Source organism: Ictalurus furcatus, chromosome 7, assembly GCF_023375685.1.
Source record: "Ictalurus furcatus strain D&B chromosome 7, Billie_1.0, whole genome shotgun sequence".
NCBI classification, from domain to species: domain Eukaryota; kingdom Metazoa; phylum Chordata; class Actinopteri; order Siluriformes; family Ictaluridae; genus Ictalurus; species Ictalurus furcatus.
Window position 1 is genome coordinate 15755806 of NC_071261.1, and position 19182 is coordinate 15774987.

Sequence of the window (19182 nt, forward strand, 5' to 3'; positions counted from 1 at the left end):
TTATAAAAAGGTAAATAGATTTTAATGCTGTTTTTGAATAGAGGTTGAGTGTGTTTTTTAAAACATTTGTAGATACAGTTGTAGAGCGTACTGCGCTGATGGAGAGCGTGTATCCTCAGTTGTACTTCTACTGTAAGCAGAGAGGATATGATTTCAGAATGGTGGACCTGCGCAGAGGTGTGGAAGACCCCGTTACTGACCACCATGATTCAATAGAGTTGCATTTAGAGATGCTTAAGAAGTGCCAAGAGACAGTGGGGCCAAACTTTTTTGTGAGTCTCCCTGACTTTCTTACCTTATCTTTATCAGCAATTGTAAAAATACTGAATTTAATGAAGAAATCAATATACTTAATTATGGACACAATGGTTTTTCTATTTTTATTCCCTTCATTCCACTGCTGTATTTCCACAGCTGTTCACAGGTCAGAAGTATGAGTTCCAGTCATTACCAACCACCATCTCCCAAAAAGACTTTGAAGCAATTTTAAAAATTATTACAAGAGACAGGGAAAGAGTTTCCAAGAGGCAGTCAGACTTGGAAGAAACACCCACTGAAACTCAATTTAGCATTACCGGTAGCAGTACTGATAGTCTTACACCGGAGCCAGAGGGGTCTGAAAAGGATGGGATTTCAGGAAGCATTGCTTTAATAGGCGAAAACACCAATTCCTATGGAGAAGATGGAGAAGAGGCCTGCTTAGCAAGATGTTGGGCAGACTTTGATCGGGATTTGACCCTCTTGCTGACATGGTACCGGCTAGATGAGAACACAGTTCCATCTGTGTACCGCCTGCTGCCTGTCAGGTAGACAGTAAAGAAGTAATTTAGTTCATATGCTCAGTTTTCAGAAGTTAGTTATAAGTTCATTTTACTGTAAAAATGAATTTGTCTTATTAATATCAATTTATGCTGGGTGCAGTGTGAACGAAAGGTTGTTGATTCAACAGACTGATTGTGTTAAAAAAAAATCACGTGAAAATAAAAGCCCATTAGCTGCATGTGAAACTGTGTGAAACATGACATGTGATGTATCTGAAAACCACACGTAAATTTCCCCAGGGTTTTTTTTTGGTATTGTTTAGATTTTGTGTTGTGCTTATAGTGTGGTTAAACTTGTATTTGTCTACAATTGCCTTCTTGTTTTTAACAACTGTAACATTGAAAAAGAAAATGCTGAACAACTTGTTGAGCTGATATAGATTTGAGAAGCGAATATCCATTGTTGTGTTGTAGAGTTGGGTAGATAAAGGACACTCTTTTGGTTTCCATGGTACGTTCTGCAGGCATGATAATGGACCTCATTTGGACCTCATTTGTAAGTGGCTTTGGATAAAAACGTCTGCTAAATGAAGAAATGTAAATGTAAATGTAACAGGTATATGGTGTTTAGTGGCCATTGAATGAGCAGTTAAGCCAGTTAGACCAGTCTTGAAACTGACAGTTCAAGGTTTCTTTGTTGTTGTTTTTTGGTCTTAATTCTCAGTGTGTATCTTCAAGTATTTACAGTATATGCTTCCAATGTTTTAATTCTTTAGAAAAGTTAAATACAGTGGTGGGGATTAGCCCTCATAAAGGCCTGTTAGCAGTTATCAGAATGATAAAAACCTATATTAATCTGAAAATTAAGCATAAATTGGAATGGGCATGGGCGCACAGTGGCTTAGTGGTTAGCACTTTCGCCTCACACCTCCAGGCTTGGGGGTTCGATTTCCGCCTTGACCCTTTGTGTAGAGTTTGCATGTAGTCCCCGTGCTGCAGGGGTTTCCTCCGGGTACTCTGGTTTCCTCTCCCAGTCCAAAGACATGGATGGTAGGGTGATTGGCATGTGTGAATGTGTATGTGATTGTGTCCTGCGATGGATTGGCACCCTGTCCAGGGTGTACCCCGCCTTGGGATAGGCTCCTGGTTCCCCGTGACGCTGTAGGATAAGCGGTATAGAGAATGTATCGATGGAATGGATGGATGGATGGATGGATGGATGCATAGATGGATGGATGGAATGGGTATGCCATTTTTCCCATTCACAGTATTTACTCTGAAATACACTATATGGCCACAAATTTGTGGATGCCTGACCATTACACCTATATATGTGGGCCTTCCCCAAAATGTTGCCAGAAATGTGGAAGCACACAGTTATATATAATGTCTTTGTATGCTGCAGCATTACAGTTTCCTTCACTGGAACTAAGAGGCCCAAACATGTTCCAGCATGACAAATGCCCTGTCCACAAAGTGAGGTCTTTAACAACATGGTTTGCCAAGGTTGGAGTAGAGGAACTTGGGTTGTCTGCACAGAGCCCTGACCTCAACCCCACTCAACACCTTTGGGATGAACAAGAATGGCATCTGTGCCCCAGGCCTCCTCACCTGACATCACTGCCTGACCTCACTAATGCTCTTGTGGCTGAATGGGCAAATCCCCACAGTCACACTCCAAAATCTAGTGGAGAGTTTTCCCAGATGAGTGGAGGTTATTATAACAGCAAATGGGATGTTCAAAAAACACATATGGGTATGATTGGTCAGGTGTCTACATACTTTTGGCCATATAGTGTACGTGCTTGTATGTGTAACTCGGGTTTGAAATAATAGAGACAGAAATGGTTTGGACCAATTTATTCCATATTAGTGTGATGTCATCGAGCAGAATGACGATTAGAAGTGTTCAAACTAACTGATTGCTTTTCCTGGTGTTTCTACGAACATCAGTATGCACCACCCTGACTTCCTGAGCTGTGATGGGGAGCGTAGGATAGCAGCAAGGAAAGCATGGCATTTTTCCTGTAAGCAAATATGTAGAGTGCTGCAGCGTAACGGGCCAGAAGCTATTGGAGAGGCAGAAACCTTATGCCTGCTTAGGACAGGTATGTATGGTGTTTCTTTCCATGTGAAATAAACAGAGTGGACATAATTTATTTCAATAAATGTACATTGCTTTTTGTATTTCAGTATTGGACTGTGAGGCAGAACAGGGCTTTGGAGCAAAGCTCCCTGCTGAGGAGTACAGTCACTGTTATAAGCGCACCATCACTGACCTGCTATATAACCTGAAGAGTGAATATGCCTCACAGTTCATTGACCTGCAGAAAGGAAGAGCAGAACTCAACCACACCCTGTATCAAGCACAGCAGAACTTCATCCACAACATTCACAGCAAGGTAAAGTAGGGGATTACTTATCTGCTTAACAATGATAATAGGAGATAGTTAAACATTATGTTCTGTTCAGGTCAAAATGACTCAATAAAAGTGTTTCAGTAAGGGGTTAGGCCTTCATGTGCCACCAGAACAGCTTCAGTGTGTCTTGCCATAGATTCTGCACATCTCCGGGACAGTACTGAAGGGATAAACACCATTCTTCCAAGAGCTATGCCCTCAACTGGTTGATGATAATGTTGATGGTGGTATAAATGCAATTGTGTATATGTGGTCATATAAACATGTCTCTGTTTGTGCTTTCATCTTGAAGCTACGACACACTAATATCTACGAGATTAACGTGAGCTGGGGGAGGAAAGGTCTCAGCCCCAAACATAACAGATCACATCAGTTCTACACAGAACGTCTCTGTTCCCATTTCCTACGCACAGTCATGGCAGCCTTCAACAGGTATAGATGTTAAAAGATGGGTTGTTCTTTACCAGAATGTAGAGAGGACAGGTTAAATATGGTCATTTTTGTTTCAGGGTGATGCACATAAAACCAATCAAAAGCTCTTTTGATATCATGAGAAAAGAAGCTTCACAAACTCAAATTCAGGAGGAGATTCAGCTTCACCTTAAACATGGAAAAACACTGTGAGTTTCAAACTACTTGTATGGTTTTATTGTTGTTTAGTTTGAATGACCATATGCGGTTCTTTTCTTATATTATTGTAATAATATAAGTTCCTCACTGATTGAATTAGGTTTATTTATTCTTTTTTTTGCAGAGCACAGAGCTTTGAGCTTAGGCAGAACTTCCTGCAGGAAGTGAGGGATGCCCTGCAAAAGTCAGCTTCCTCCCAGAATGCTTTGCTGCTGTTAGGAGAGACAGGTTTAGGGAAAAGCACCATCCTTGCCAAAGTGACACAGCTTTTACCAACTTGGATACCTGGGTAGGCAAAAAAAGGCATTTCAGAGATCAACAAAAGTTAAAGTATGGATGAGTATGGTCCATTAGATCCCTCAGTTGGTTTTCGTCCTGTTTAATCTCAGAGATGTGACGGTGCTGGTGTGTTTTGTTGGACTGACATCAGACAGCAGAAATGTACGTCTTCTCCTGCAAAAGCTTTGTACACAGATAGCAGAAGTCTACTGCAAAAACACAGAAATATCAGAGGTAACTGATCACTCCAGTTTTCCTAGCATTATTACATTATTTTTATTGTCTTTGACTTGACCCAGTAAGGCACTTCTCTATTTATATAAGCTCTCTAAGGAACTCTCTTCTTATATAAACCACTAGCACTAGCAGTGACTTGGGACCATAGATTTTTTTTCACATGTGTCATTTTGAAAGGTTTTAGATGTACCTTTGCTCATCAACTGTGTTCAATACAGCAGGTGTGATTCTCATTGCTACTGTTCAAGTGTGTGAGGTGCACAGTGCACACACAGGCATCTAATATATATATATATATATATATATATATATATATATATATATATATATATATATATATATATATATATATATATATATTACATAGGAAACAAGGTCACATTCAGTTTATATCTGTCACATTTCAATTCTTTTTAAAATCATTGGTCAGTCAAAAGAGGTAATTTGTATAGAGTTGTGATTGAGCACTTGAAGCCATTCAACATTCAACAATTGTTTAAAGGCTGATATAAATGTTGAGGCTCTGCCCCACCTGCCCCTGTGGACATGCCACCACTGAGTTGCACTACAGTTGATACATTCTGAGTGCAGTGTCTCTAATTAAGTCTGCTTCTCACCCCACAGTCTTTGGCACAGCTGTGCAACGAGCTACGTTCGTTGTTGATGTTGGTGAATGAGAACAGACCTCTGGCTCTAGTGCTCGATGGTCTGGATGAGCTGAGTGAAGAACATGAAGCTGATCTGTCCTGGCTCTACACTCCACTACCTCAACATGTTTACGCTGTTCTGTCTGCCAATACACAATCCACTTCGGCCCACTTGCTACAGGTGCCCCTTTTCTCCACAACTTCTGAGTATAGCATGGGAAAATGGGTCTTATTTTTCCATATTCTCTCCATCTGTTCATTATTTCTTTATTTCTTTGTTTCTTTCCTTGCCTTCTTACATCCTTCTCCCATCTCTTACAGACCCAATCTAAGGTCTCAGTTCTTGCCATTCCTCCTCTGAGCAGTGAGGAAATCAAAGCCAGTCTGGCCTGTAAGCTTGCGTCTGACTCTTATCAGCTTCAAGAGGACCAGTGGGGCCTCTTACTGCGCTCGTGTCTCTTCTGTCCTTTTCCTGTGTATCTTAGATTTGCCTACAGTGAAAGCAGAACATGGACTTCTTTCTCCTCACCAGAACAGCTCTCCCTTCCTGAGGATTTAAGAAGTCTTTTCCTGAACCTTTTGGCATGTTTAGAGCATAAGTATGGTGAGAATCTGGTGCGGCGTGCCACATCACTGATCTCACTCTCACGTGGTGGTGTGACAGAAGAGGAACTTCTGAAACTGTTAGGACAAGACAGGCGGGTTGCTCGGGAGCTTACACAGTTATACAATCAACCTTCAAGCCCCTCAGGATATCCCAGTGTACCTTATGGTATTTTGGCCCGGCTGAGGTGGGAACTAAGGTATCACATTATGGAGGTGGAAAGTGATGGGACATGGGTATTGTGCTGGACCCACACTGAATTCAGCCATGTCATCACACAACGTTATCTGAAAACAGAAGACTCAAAGAGGGCTATCCATGCAGACTTTGCAGATTATTTCAGCTGCAGTGCTTCTGATAGTCATATTTTCCAGCCACTTGCATGGAGTAGAGAGGATGATGGCAGGAAAAGTTATATGTTTAATTTGCGTAAGCTTCACGGACTGCCCTACCATCTCATACATTCAGGCCAGATTCAGTTTCTGCTCAGCCAGTGCCTCTTTAACTACGAGTTCCTGCTGCATAAAGTCTGGGGTCTGTCCATCAGCCATGTAGAAGAGGATTTGAAAGCTGCTGTCATGCCAGATAAGTAAGATACTTAGAAATATGGATCTATATGTGTGTCTAGTAGAATTATATTAAATTGGGTTTTAAGATGTAGTAATGTGTAATCAGTTTCTGTGTGCATTTGTGCTTTTGGTGTTTGTGCTACAGAGAGTTGCCTGATATAGATGTTTTGGCCCAGGCTCTCTGTCTCTCACGCCCTGTGCTGTTGAAAGACCCATGCCAACTGGCATCTCAATTACTGGGGCGTCTCCTCCACATCACTGCCCAGGATAAGCCTGTGGCTCCAGGTATTGTGAATATGCACATGAAACATTTTACAGTTAGTGGTGGCTTTCTCTGCATTGACAGTTCTTTATTGCCTTGGCATGCCACTGCAGGTGACCCTCAGCGCTTCTCTTACTTGCATGATTTGTTGACACAGTGCCAATTTTCATCAGTGCCTGTCCTGGTGCCGTCTTACAGCTGCCTCCTGCCACCAGGAGGAATAACACACACTCTGCTTGCAGGTAGAACTGTGTTGCTGATAACATTGTTTACACTCTCAGTTAAGCTTAAGCAAAATATTATTGCATATATACATTACGGGTGGCTTAGTGGTTAGAACATTTGCCTCGCACCTCCAAGGTTGGGATTTTGATTCCCACCTCTGTGTGTGTGCAGAGATTGCAAGTTCTGCCCATGCTTCAGGGGTTTCCTCCGGGGACTCCAGTTTCCTCCCCCAGTCCAAATACATGTGTTGTAGACATGCGATTGGCATTTCCAAATTGTCTATGGTGTGTGAATGTGTGTGCGATTGTGCCCTGCAAAGGGTTGACACCCCCTTTCCAGGGTACATTTGAGATACAAGTGAGGAATCATGAGACATCAGTTAGAGTTTTGGGGTGCAAACACTGATGTGGCATTCATTTGGATTTAGTTTCCTAAATGCTTTTGTGTTGCACGATCTGGAAGGTCAGTCTTTTCAATATTATTTATACAGTGCACATTTTAAATTTGCTACTTTAAGTGTTTCTATTTGCAAATTTAACCATAGTCACACCCACAAAGAGATGAAGTTCAAAATGAGTAAACAGGAAAAAACACATTGGCAAGACTTTCTATAAAGTATGATTTATGTAATCTACAGGTAATATGGAAAGGGATGAACTGGAATGTGACAAATAAGAAAAGTACATGATCTAATGAAGCTAAGTTCCCAGAGGAAATAAAAATATTCGCTTGCCTTTCTGATTATCTGTAAGGGTTGAAAGCTCTTACTTTCTTTCTCTTATACTTTTGGACTTATAATGTAATTAGGTAAATTGCTCTCCAAATTGTTTTTATGTAAAATAGGTGAAATTCTCTCCTTTTGATATGATTGGCACCATACCTTGTCTATAGGTCATATGAGCCCTGTAAAAGCACTGGCCCTTGGTCAGTATCATGCAGTATCATGCTCTGTGGATGGAACTCTTAACCTCTGGAAGTTGGACGATTCAGTAACCCTTGCCAAAACCATACCCAGTTCAGTGGGCTCTAATCCATACTGCGCTCCTGAAGCGCTCGCTCTCTGTCTGGAAGACACAGTGTTGGTACTAAGGATGGGACACAGACTTACAGTGCAAGAGGTACACTCTGGAAAGGTGCTTTATACAGATTCACTGTCAATGGATGTTCCTCTCATCACATGTACCTGTGATGGACGATTGTTGGTGGTCTTTTATGATGGCAGGCACATAGTCAAGGTAAGACACCTTCAGTACACCACTGTGTTAGATGTTGAAATGTTATCTATGCATAGTAATTATTGGGGAACTCTGCAACAAACTTCTTGTTCTCTTTATTTTTTATTGTTAGGTGTTTGATTTAGCCATGTCCTGTTCACTGCTTCACTGTGTGAACCTCACTCTTGGTTGTGACCCCATTCACAAAGACAACTCCATTCTGATCTCTCACAACTCTGTTAAAGATTATGTCCTCTTTGGATATAGGTTAGTATATATAGGTCAGTAAACCACACAATCTATACAATATAAGGCTAAGACTAATTGTATAAAAGCTCAACTAATAACATTCTAATGAAAATCAAATTCATGCTTGTGTATCTTCCTCACACACCTACATACTGTATATAACCACAATGACTTGTTAAGTGTGTAGTTATGGAGTTTCACTTTTATTAATTCAGTTTTACTATTACATATGTCATTTAATATCAGCCATGCTTAAAATGACACTGTTGCACTTTCTGAACTGATTTGAATCGCCTGGTCATGCAGAGACCTGTTCGAATATTCATTTTCATTCTTCACAAGTGTTTGTGTCATCACTTCTAATAGTTACCAATCACATCCATAGCACCAGTGTGTAGTGCTGGGTTTTCGCACAAATATGTATCTTTCCTTCAATTGTGAATCACTAATAGGATTAAATAAACGTATGGATGATGAAACTACGGCATTAGTTCTACTATTATAACGAAACAGATAGGAAGTATCTCCCACACATGATGAGTAATATGTCACTCGATTGACTGTTTAAAGTTGTAGTTATTGCAAATAATAGATTGCATTGTGATTTTAATGCCAAGAGAGTTCTTACTGAATTGTTGCATGTGTCCAGAATTACGCTCAACGTCCACTTTATTAGGAAAACCGGTACACCTGCACATTCATGCAGTTATTTAATTAGCGTAACAGCTAATCACCCAAACTGGACAGTTGAATATTTACAAAAAAAAAATCGCCTGGTCTTTTTCAGTGAGTCTGTGCCCATGATAGCTTCAGATTCATGTTCTTGGCTGACAGGAGTGGTTTAATGTGTTGTGCAGTCTGAGATGCTTTTCCGCTCACCTTGGATGTAAAGGGTGCTTATTTTGAGTTAATATAGACTTCCTGTCAGCTCAAACTAGTCTGGTCATTCTCCTCTGATCTCTCTCATCAACAAGGTGCTTCAGCCTGCTGACCTTCCACACACAGGATACTTTGTGTCTTCACACCATTCTGTGTATAACCTCTAGGGACTATTGTGTGTGAAAATCCCAGAACATCAGCAGTTATAGAAATACTCAAACCAGTCCAACTGGCACCAACAACCATGTCAAAATCGCTGAGGTCACATTTTTTCTTCATTCTGATGCTTGATGTGAACATTACCTGAAGCTGCTGGCCCATATCTACATGGTTTTAATTACATTACATTACACTGCACTGCTGACACATGATTGGCTGATGAGATAATGGCATGTATAAGTAGGTGTACCGGTGTTCATAATAAAGTGCTCAGTGAGTGTATATTAATAACTGAAACCAGTTTGTATTATGTTATTTTGAATGCACCGAGAGTTGTTTTGGAATGACTACAGGGACAATTGAAAAACCCGATAGGCCACAATAACAGGCTGTTTAAAGCATTTAGGTTTGTTAATGCACTGCTCTGGCAACAGAGTCATTGTGGCGGACGTTAAATAGACTTTATTGACACTACTAGCACTGGTGCAGTTTTTAATGGGAACCTGGTCACAGTTTCTGTCTGTTTTTCACATTTTAAGTCTGTGTATTTTTTCCTCTCTGTTTTTCTCAGAAGTGGCAGAGAGGCTGCTGTTTTCAGTGCTAGAACAGGGTCACTATTGGTTACTCTAAAAGCTCAGCATCAAGCTGCTTCCCTACAAGCTGTGGAAATGAACTCTCAGTACTTCCTGCTCTTCTGCAGGTAACTGCACGTTTTTACACTTCATGTTGCATATAGTAATATTGCTTATAGTACATAACTTGTCATCTTTTTAAACCTCTTTTAGAGCTGTTATAATGTTAGCTAAATGTATTAGTATAAAGAAATTACATTTCTCAAGTAAGTATTTGCACACAGCGTATTATTTATTTATTTATTTATTTATTTATTTATTTATTTACCCTTTATTATCATGGACCTGTCATACTATTATATTCACTATCAAAAAGCTGAAGTCTGTCCTTTCCTTTCTAATGTATAAGGTATCCCTATAAGAGACACAGTGATATAATACACATCGAGCTCTTCAGCACTTCTTCTTTTCAGTACCTGCGCTCTATTATGGGCTGCGGTCAGGATTACATTTCCCATGTTACTATCAATAAGGGTGGCTCCCATATAGTGGTCTTTTGCCCCTCACCTCATAACGGAACCACAGAAATCAATACCTGGAATCTAGAGACTGAAGATCATAAACATATGGCACGATTCCCTGGCCTTCTGACTGCAGGTTGGTCAGGACACATAGTACCTTATACAGTTTGGACATTAAACCTACATTGCAGAAATAATTTTTTTGTAGTAATTTATGTGTAATTTAAGTATGTGTTATTTATTTTTCATAACCTTATGATACATATACTTAGAACATGAAACAAATATATTTATTTAGAAAAAAGATCAAATATTTTGATACTGCATTGAATATGGCACCTTATATAGAGATGTAGCTGTAGTACAGTAGCTGTAACCTAGTATGAGCATTTGTTTACAACTATTTTGTATGTGTAGGTATATGTTCTGACCTGCGTTTCTGTGTGGGGTTCTGTATGGGAGAGCGATACCTGCGCCTGTGGAATCTGGCTACCAGAATCAATGACCAGTCTCTCACATACAACATCCACAGAGTACAGAGTGACGGCATTCAGAAGATTATACCTATGGATAAATATCCCAGGTAGACACTCACATACTAATATAACATAATACTGTATTTACTAACGTACCTTAATGTTTGAGTTGAATACCATAACTGAAAAACAATCAATCACTCAGAATACAATATAATGTAATTATACAAGAGTGTAGTTGATCATTTTTGCACATACTGTATACAGTTATGTAGTGTGTCGCAGCACACGCCCTGGTACGGTGCGGGTGTGGAACATAAGGCGAGCACGGTTCAGGACTCGGCCTGTCCGGGTGGAACACAGCTTATTCACCAGTGCTGATGTTGTTTTGGTGCGAGACCTCAAACTTTACATCCTGACTGACCATGGCACTGCCACCTTCACTGATACACCCACACCAGTTTATCAGGTACAACTGTAATTCCAAATGTACTGCAGTTAATGATGATAATTGAAAAAGGCTTTAAAAAACAAGTCTTTTAAACTTGTCATGCTATATTTTGCAGTATAAGTTATTCCTTTGCATATGACCCTTTGCATATTACATAATTAAGCTCAGCAAAAAAAAAAAAATGTCCTCTCACATACATCTGCTTTTATTTGCAGCAAATTTCTTAACATGTGTAAATATGTGTATTACCATAAAAAAATTCAACAACTGAGACATAAACTGAAAAAGTTTCACAGACATTTGATAATCAGAAATGGAATAATGAGTCCCTGAACAAAGTGGAGTCGATATCAAGTCAGTATGTGTAACAGTCATTAACAGCCAGTATGTGGTGTGTTCACCAGCTGTTTTAAGTACTACAGTGCATCTCATCCTCATGGACTGCACCAGATTTGTCAGTTCTTGCTGTGAGATGTTACTCCACTCTTCCACCAAGACATTTGCAAGTTCTCGATCATGTCTGGGGGGGACATGGTTACATGTAAATTTTCCATTACAAGGACGATCAGATGTCCTTCCTGTCTCCCTGTAGCCCTGTCTTAGGCCTCTTACATTACAGACATTAGAGTTTATTGCTTTGTTCATGCAGGTGAGCAGGAACCCTAGGCATCTTTCTTCTGGTGTTTTTCAGAGTCAGTAGAAAAGTCTCTTTAGTGTCCTACATTATTGTAACTGTGACCTTAATTGCCTACCACCTGTAAACTGTTCGTGTCTTAAGGACTGTTCCACAGGTGCATGTGCAATAACTGTTTATGGTTCATTGAACAAGCATGAAAAACACTGTTTAAACCCTTTCCAATAAAGATCTGTAAAGCTTATTCTGATTTTACAAAATTATCTTTAAAATACACTCTCCTGAAAAAGGGACATTTCTTATGTTGCTGAGTTTATATGGGATAATCACAGGCTTTTACAAGTATACGTGGGATTTGTACTGCTAGGTCCCCTGCTTAATTACAAAACACTACTAATGTGTTCTTTATGTCCTTGTATGGAAATAAAGAATCAATAGTAAATTCAATATTTATAATCCTATGCAATAAATGTACTTTCTTGCTAATAACTTTACCTTAGAGGACTTGGCAATATATATATATGGATGACAAAAAAACAAACAAAAAACCCCATAAAGTGTCTTACTAAGATGTTGGAGCATGGCAAACCAGCATCAGTGAAGCTTGGCACCGAGTCTAAAAATCTCTGTAACTGTACTGGAGGGATCAACACCATTTTCCCAAAAGATATTCCCTCAATCGGTCTTTTGATGAAGATGGTGGAGGACGCCGTCTACCATGCTAGTCCAAAATCTCCCATAGGTGTTCAGTTGGGTATGATATGACTGTGAAAGTCATAGCATAGGATTTTTACCCTCATAAAACCATTTAGTGAGCCCCTGTGCCCTGTGGATGGAGACATTGTCATTCTGGAAGAGACCACGCCCATCAGGATACAAATTTTTCATCATAGGATAAAGGTGATTGGTCACTGATTTATATTGAGCCACCTGAGCACATATAGACCCAAAGGATGACAGAGTCACAGTTTTTCCCTTTAATTTTGTCACTCATCTGTATATAAAAAATCAATGTAATATGTAATCTAATATACTGCATATAAACTATCTATAATGCTACAAAAAAATAGTACACTTGTGCCAATCAAAGCCATTAGTTTGGAACTCTTGGTAATACTGAAGCTTGAAAAAAATATGCTTCAAATTTTTATTATTTTTTTTTTTTGGGCCTATGTAGACCCTTCTGGTGTATGATCTTCTATCAAGAAGCTACATTAAGAAGCAATCTGGCCTTTTCATTGTACCCTGCCCTGAACAGGACTACCTGCTCATGAAGGGGGAGCTACTGCTTGGCCTGTCAGAGACTCGGTTAGAATTCTCTTAATTAAACTAATTTATAGGTAAATTAAATTATTTTAATTTAACTTTTTTAAATGTATTTTTTTTTACATTCTTCTTGTAGTTTTCAAGTGTCAAACATAAATTAAAGATTTGACAATATGTTATATTGTGTATATATTGTATGCTTTACATACACTGGATTAAAAAAGTCTACACACTCATTAGAATGGCAGTTTTTTGTGATGTAAAATGTAAAACCAAGATAAATCATGTCAGATCATTCTGTGAAAAAGTTTTTCATTCAAGTGAAAAACAAATAGAAACATTTTAGGGAAGAAATAAATGTTTGCAGTCTTTTTTCTTTTTAGAAAAAAGAGAAAGAAAAAAACTTACAACTTGGTTGCATAAGTGTGCACACTTGTGCAACATTTATGCAACTTTATAACAGGGCATGTCACTTAGCTCTAAACTAACCAATCACATTCAAACTCATGTTCAAAATTAATTATCATCCACCTGCCATCAATGACGTGATTCTTATTAACCACATATAAAGATCAGCTGTTTCTCTAGGACTTTCTTGCCATCTTCTTGGTTTCTTCCAACTGCTGAGGCCATGGTCTGTAAAGAGCTTAAAAACATGTATGAGCTCTCATTGTGAAAAGGTATCGATCAGGAGAGGATTACAAAAAAGTTTTGAACCATGAAAGCATCATCAGCAAGTGGAGGAAATGAAGCACCACAGTGGCATTATCAAGAACAAAATTGTCCCTCCAAAACTGATGAAAAGGATCAGATGAAAACTTTTTTCTATTTTGGCATAAAACCTGAAGGCCTCTGTTAGACAGCTGAAGATGAAGAAAAATGTTAACTTCCAGTACAACTACCTAAAGCACAAATCCAAGTCAACAAAGGAATGGCTTCAGAAGAAGATCAACTTTGTTTAATGGTCCAGTCAGAGCCTGGAACTAAATCCTATCAAAAACCAGTGGAATGACTCGAAGAGGGCTGTGCACAGGAGATCCTTGGCATGTGTTCGATCTGCAGCATTTCTGCAAGGAAAGGTGGAATAAAATTCCTAAATCAATATGTGCTAAGTTGATAAAATCTTACCCAAAAATGTCCTGATCTTTTTTACCCTAAATTGTTTTTATTTGTTTTTCACTTGACTTTTGTTGTCGCTATGTCACATTAAAGGTGGGGAAAAATCTGAAATGATTTATCTTGATTTCATTTTTTTTATATCACAATAACTGCAGTTTTAACAGGGGTGTATAGCCTTTTTATATCCACTGTAGATATGGCAGTATGTTGCAATATCCTTCTGCATGTTTGACCTTAGTGACCATCTGATAATTTGGGACCTGGACTCTGGCTACATTAAAGGCCGCATTAAAATGAACCATAAAGACGCTTTGCTGTCCAGCTCCTTGGCTGATGACAATCAGCCCCTCAATGTGCCTACCAGAGAGAGATCAGGTATGTCTCCATGTTTTAAAAAAAAAATTGCCTGTTAAATTGAAATGTCACTGTTCAGCGCTGACATTAATTCTAAACATAAAATGACAACATATTTACTGATTGGAAATATGGTAAGCCTATTCTCTGTATAAAATGAATTTCATTCAGATACATTATACTAGTAATGTATACTACTAATATTTGATGCATGCAACCTTATGTACTGTGTCAAGTTAAAATAAACTTACAATTTTATTATGATACAATAAATCTTCCCAGGATTCATGTGCTAATGAAAACCTCCTCACTGGAAATATATTATGAACAGGAATGTGTTTGCCAGGGCCTACATAGGAGACAGATTTATCTTTGTGCTGACCTTGAGGTAGATACCTAGGTAAGATGTTTAGGGAAATGTTTTTTTGGTATGTGGGCAGTTGAGGACTGAAACTTGAAGGAACAGCACCAGCGTATGTACATGAAGCTTCAATAAAACTATTCCACTTCTCCAAGTTTGTGCCTGCATGCATCTTTATTAAAATCTGAAAATTACTTCACAATCCATCAGATACTGCAGAGCACACATATCAGCACTGATGACTCTGTGTCCTGGTAAAATATGTTCCTTCAAAATTCTTCAAATGACAATAGAGCCTGGAGGGCATTGTGTGCTTCTACAGAGCTGGTAATGCCGTGGGACTTTCGCACAGAGAGCAAGACTGCCAGAAAGAGAAGACAGGAGAGTGAGTTACAGAGGGAGAAAGAAATGCAGCAATGCTTAGAGAGGGAGAAATACAACTCCATAGACCAGTACCTCCTCAGTGGAGATGAAAAGGTACTGTTCGAGGAGAACTTTAAACACTGTCTAAAACGTCTCAGTTTTGTCAAACCATATTTTGTAAAGGTATAGGCCTGTGCACCTCTCCCTGATCATACACTTATATATTCAGGTATCTCTGTTTATTTCCACTCCATTCTTTCTCTTGGTCAGGTGGTAATATGTTCCTACTTTGCCCACCACCTGAATGTGTTCAATGTGGTCTCCCAGGAGCACTTGAACACACTTGAAGATTGTTGGTCCCTTCTGGGTCTCCGTACTGCAGCGCTCACACACTCAGGAAGGCACTTGGTCATCTCTAACTACAATGAAGCCCAGCGAATTCCTTACCTCACTCTCTGGGACACACAGCATGGAAAGGTATGTTGGACACAGTAACTTTTCAAATAATGTCCACAGTTTTTTTTTTTTTTTTTTTACTTTATTAATTCCTCATAAAGGTGGTCCTGAAAATTTAAGGCACTTAAAAAGTTTGTCCAATACATATGTTTTTTATTATTCATCTTAATAGTTATTATACTGTACAATAGCACTATTGAATTCTTAACCTGAATCCTAACACTGACCATTTAATTAATTTTTAAAAATTAATTGGCAAATTTCTGTGGTTTAAGAAGAATAAAACCTTGGGACATAATGGTATTGGAAAAGAAAATAAACTGGGGTGGTAACATCACACCACCCTGTTGCTGATTATTTCCAAATAATAGCACATACTGACTTGTTTTATACTTTACTTAATATATCAATGCTAATAAGAAATGATACAGTGTGATAAGTCTATGAACTATGAAAATAAAAAAAAAAGTTTTTTTTTCTGTGATTTTGTTGATCCAGGTGCAAAAGAGACTGAAAAATGAACCTGGAATTTGTTGTGTGGCCATCACAGACGATGCCAGCAGAATTGCCTTTGGCATTGCCAAGGGTAACAAGTATGTGGTAGCTGGTAGACTCATAGAGCCAAGCAGGCCCAGTCTGTGAGGTTTCTTGTGGGGTTCATTTCCATAATGCATAAGACATTTACACCTACATTTACAACATTTAGCAGATGTCCTTATCCAGAGCAGCTTTCAGGAGTGCTTTTGAGTTTGGGCCTTCCAGGAATGATTGTGAATATTGAGATCCCATGAGACTCAAGAGGTGAACTCTAGTCAGCTAAATATGTGATGGCAACTGGTTGCAACAGAACTAATTTAGTGTTTTCACAGTAGTGGGGGTAAATGCTTATGCAATCATAACAACCCCCCACTTCAGTATTATGGGTTCATTTCCAGGTTGTAACACTACATGATGTGGAAAAGTTAAAGGGTGAATACTTATGCAAGGCACTGGCTGTTCAGTACAGTTAAATCCACAGCCAAAGTTGTAGATTTGGTATAACTATTGGATTTAATTTCTTTCTTAGAGTAAAAGTGTGGGAGCCTTTTAGGAGAAAACACAAGACCATCTTGGGATATGGGAGCCTGAAGCTGAGTGTGTCCAGCAGGCTTTACATCACCAAGGCAGGAGCCAAAGCCATTTTGCTAGCAGGTAATATCAAGCACTAACATGTGTTACAGTGGCCTTTGGAGCAGCCTTTTGTTGTGATTAAGTGCTTTATCTCTGACACCACATCAGGCTTGCACATTCATAAAATTGTCTCTGCACTCTAATATAGACGTTTATCTGCCCAAGAGTTATTTATGAGCCGCAAAGTTATTTATGTATTATTTATGAAAACTGGGTTAATGTAAATAGATTTTATCTTGGGATTTTATCTACGGTTTTAAAGTAATTTCAACTTACTGCCAATTACTCAAACATAACAAGACAACGTAAGACCAAAATATGATTTCAGTCTCACTCTTACTCACACTATGACTGTTGCATACACATAGATCTGTCAGGAGGATTCCTAGGCATGTGATGATATTTTGTAAGACATTTTTTCATGAATTATTGCTTATAACTGAGATGAAATTTTGCTGTATTACTGTATTGAACAGAATATAATGGTTATGTTCCATGCACTTGTTATACAGCCAAAAGTATGTGGACACCTGACCAGCACCCATATGTGTGTGTTAAAGATCCCATTGTAAATCTATGGGAATTAATATGGAGTTGGTCCTATTGCATATTGCTGCTGTTACAGCCTCCACTCTTTTGTGAACACTTTCCAGCAGATTTTGGAACAGAGCTGTGGGGATTTTTGCCCAGTCAGCCACAAGAACATTAGTGAGATCAGTCACTGATGTCGGGTGAGAAGGCCTGCCATGCAGTCAGTGTACATCCCAAAAGTGTTCAGTGAGGCTGAGGTCAGAGCTCTATGCAGGCCACTGGACCATGGACCTTCTTTGTGCACAGGGGTATTGTCAAGGTGGAACATGTTTAGGGCTCTTAGTTCCAGTGAAGGGAAACCTTAATATTACAGCACAGAAAGACATTCTATACAACTGTGTACTTCGAACTTTATGTCAACAGTTTTGGGAAAAACTACATATGGGTCTGATGGTCAGGTGTCCACATACTTTTGGCCACATAGTGTATCTGTACTAAATAGTTGACCGCAGCATACTAAGTAACTCTCAGTCTTCCTGCAGATGAGGTGAGTGTGTGGGACCTTGATGCCGGGACAGTGTTGTCCATCTTCACTCCAGACTCCATAATTCAGTGTGTATCTGTTGTGGGTGTTGAGAACTGCACTCTGCTCTTGGGTCTGAGTGACATTTCTACCCTTATCAGCATGACCCTTAGCAAACAAGGGGTCACCACAACAGGTAAACTTGCTGGCCATGACCAACTGTTCGGGGAGTCCAGTAGCAGTGATGAAGAGGACTGAGAGACAAAGAGCTCAAGTTAAGGAGATGCTTGCAAGTGTGAATAATATAACACAACACACTATACCGCTGATTCATGATTGTTGAGGAAGTAACTCTAAGCAATGGAAGAAAGGCTACTTGTCAGCAACAGGAGTCGTCATCTTGTGTTGTATTGGTCACAAGGTCCTGAGGTTATAATAAAACTACAGACCTCAGCTACATAGAGTGACTGTGTATAGATTCAGATTCAGATTTATTTTCAATAATCTTGAATTCAGAATGTCTTTTGATGTTGGAAAAGGACGCCTTATTTTACATAAGACATATTTACAAGATTTTAGTGTTACAACATTTAGGTATGTGATTTTTAGTCATGATTACATTATGTGACTTCTGACGTGTTTTTGGTACTGCTGGTTATGACTATACATTTTGCAACTAGGTGTTCCTGTTTCTTGTCACATGAACATCTTACAAAGTGAGTCGTCATTAAAACAGCTTCCTCCTGTGTGCTTCAGAAGATCTACAGCAATACAAATACAACCACTTCCTCTACTTTCTATGACACTGTTTTTCTTTTAGTATAATTAGTATTAAATATATATATATATATATATATATATATATATATATATATATATATATATATATATATATATATATATATACAATTATAATTATTTATTTATGTTTTGGTCTAATTTAATTTATGTTAATTATAAAAGAAATTAGTTGGATATGATATGGGAGATATGGGGTGGGTCAGAGACGATTTTTGACCACGTCATAAGTTTGTTTGTAATATTTTTGTTTTGTATAATTTGTGTCTTAATTTCAATAAATCTTTTGTTAATTAATTATCTGGATTTAAATAAATAAGTAGAAACAAAGAATGCCATGTTGAATGAAGTGTGTAAAAAAACAACAAAACACTACCATGCTTGAGAAAAGGCAGAAAAAACAGTGGTATATATGGTATAATATTTGTTTTACTTTAGTATGCTTTATGTAA

General features: G+C 38.7%; 2 protein-coding genes across 2 annotated transcripts; both read left to right on the top strand.

The window, feature by feature from the left end:
- Positions 1-357: 357 nt before the first annotated feature.
- On the top strand, positions 358-9990 carry LOC128609952 (NACHT domain- and WD repeat-containing protein 1). Its single transcript, XM_053628902.1, has 13 exons — positions 358-2869; positions 2955-3163; positions 3474-3613; positions 3691-3801; positions 3936-4100; positions 4201-4324; positions 4952-5155; positions 5296-6167; positions 6293-6432; positions 6523-6651; positions 7526-7869; positions 7982-8115; positions 9707-9990. The coding sequence occupies exons 1-13, from the start codon at positions 2716-2718 to the stop codon at positions 9837-9839; spliced, it is 2859 nt and encodes a 952-aa protein (XP_053484877.1). The 5' UTR covers positions 358-2715; the 3' UTR covers positions 9840-9990.
- A 98-nt stretch (positions 9991-10088) lies between these two features.
- On the top strand, positions 10089-18714 carry si:ch211-212k18.6 (uncharacterized). Its single transcript, XM_053628903.1, has 10 exons — positions 10089-10364; positions 10646-10811; positions 10972-11173; positions 12967-13097; positions 14413-14549; positions 15212-15366; positions 15523-15729; positions 16207-16301; positions 16775-16899; positions 17952-18714. Exons 1-10 carry the CDS (start codon positions 10196-10198, stop codon positions 18188-18190), a joined length of 1626 nt encoding a protein of 541 aa, XP_053484878.1. The 5' UTR covers positions 10089-10195; the 3' UTR covers positions 18191-18714.
- The last annotated feature ends 468 nt before the right edge of the window (positions 18715-19182 follow it).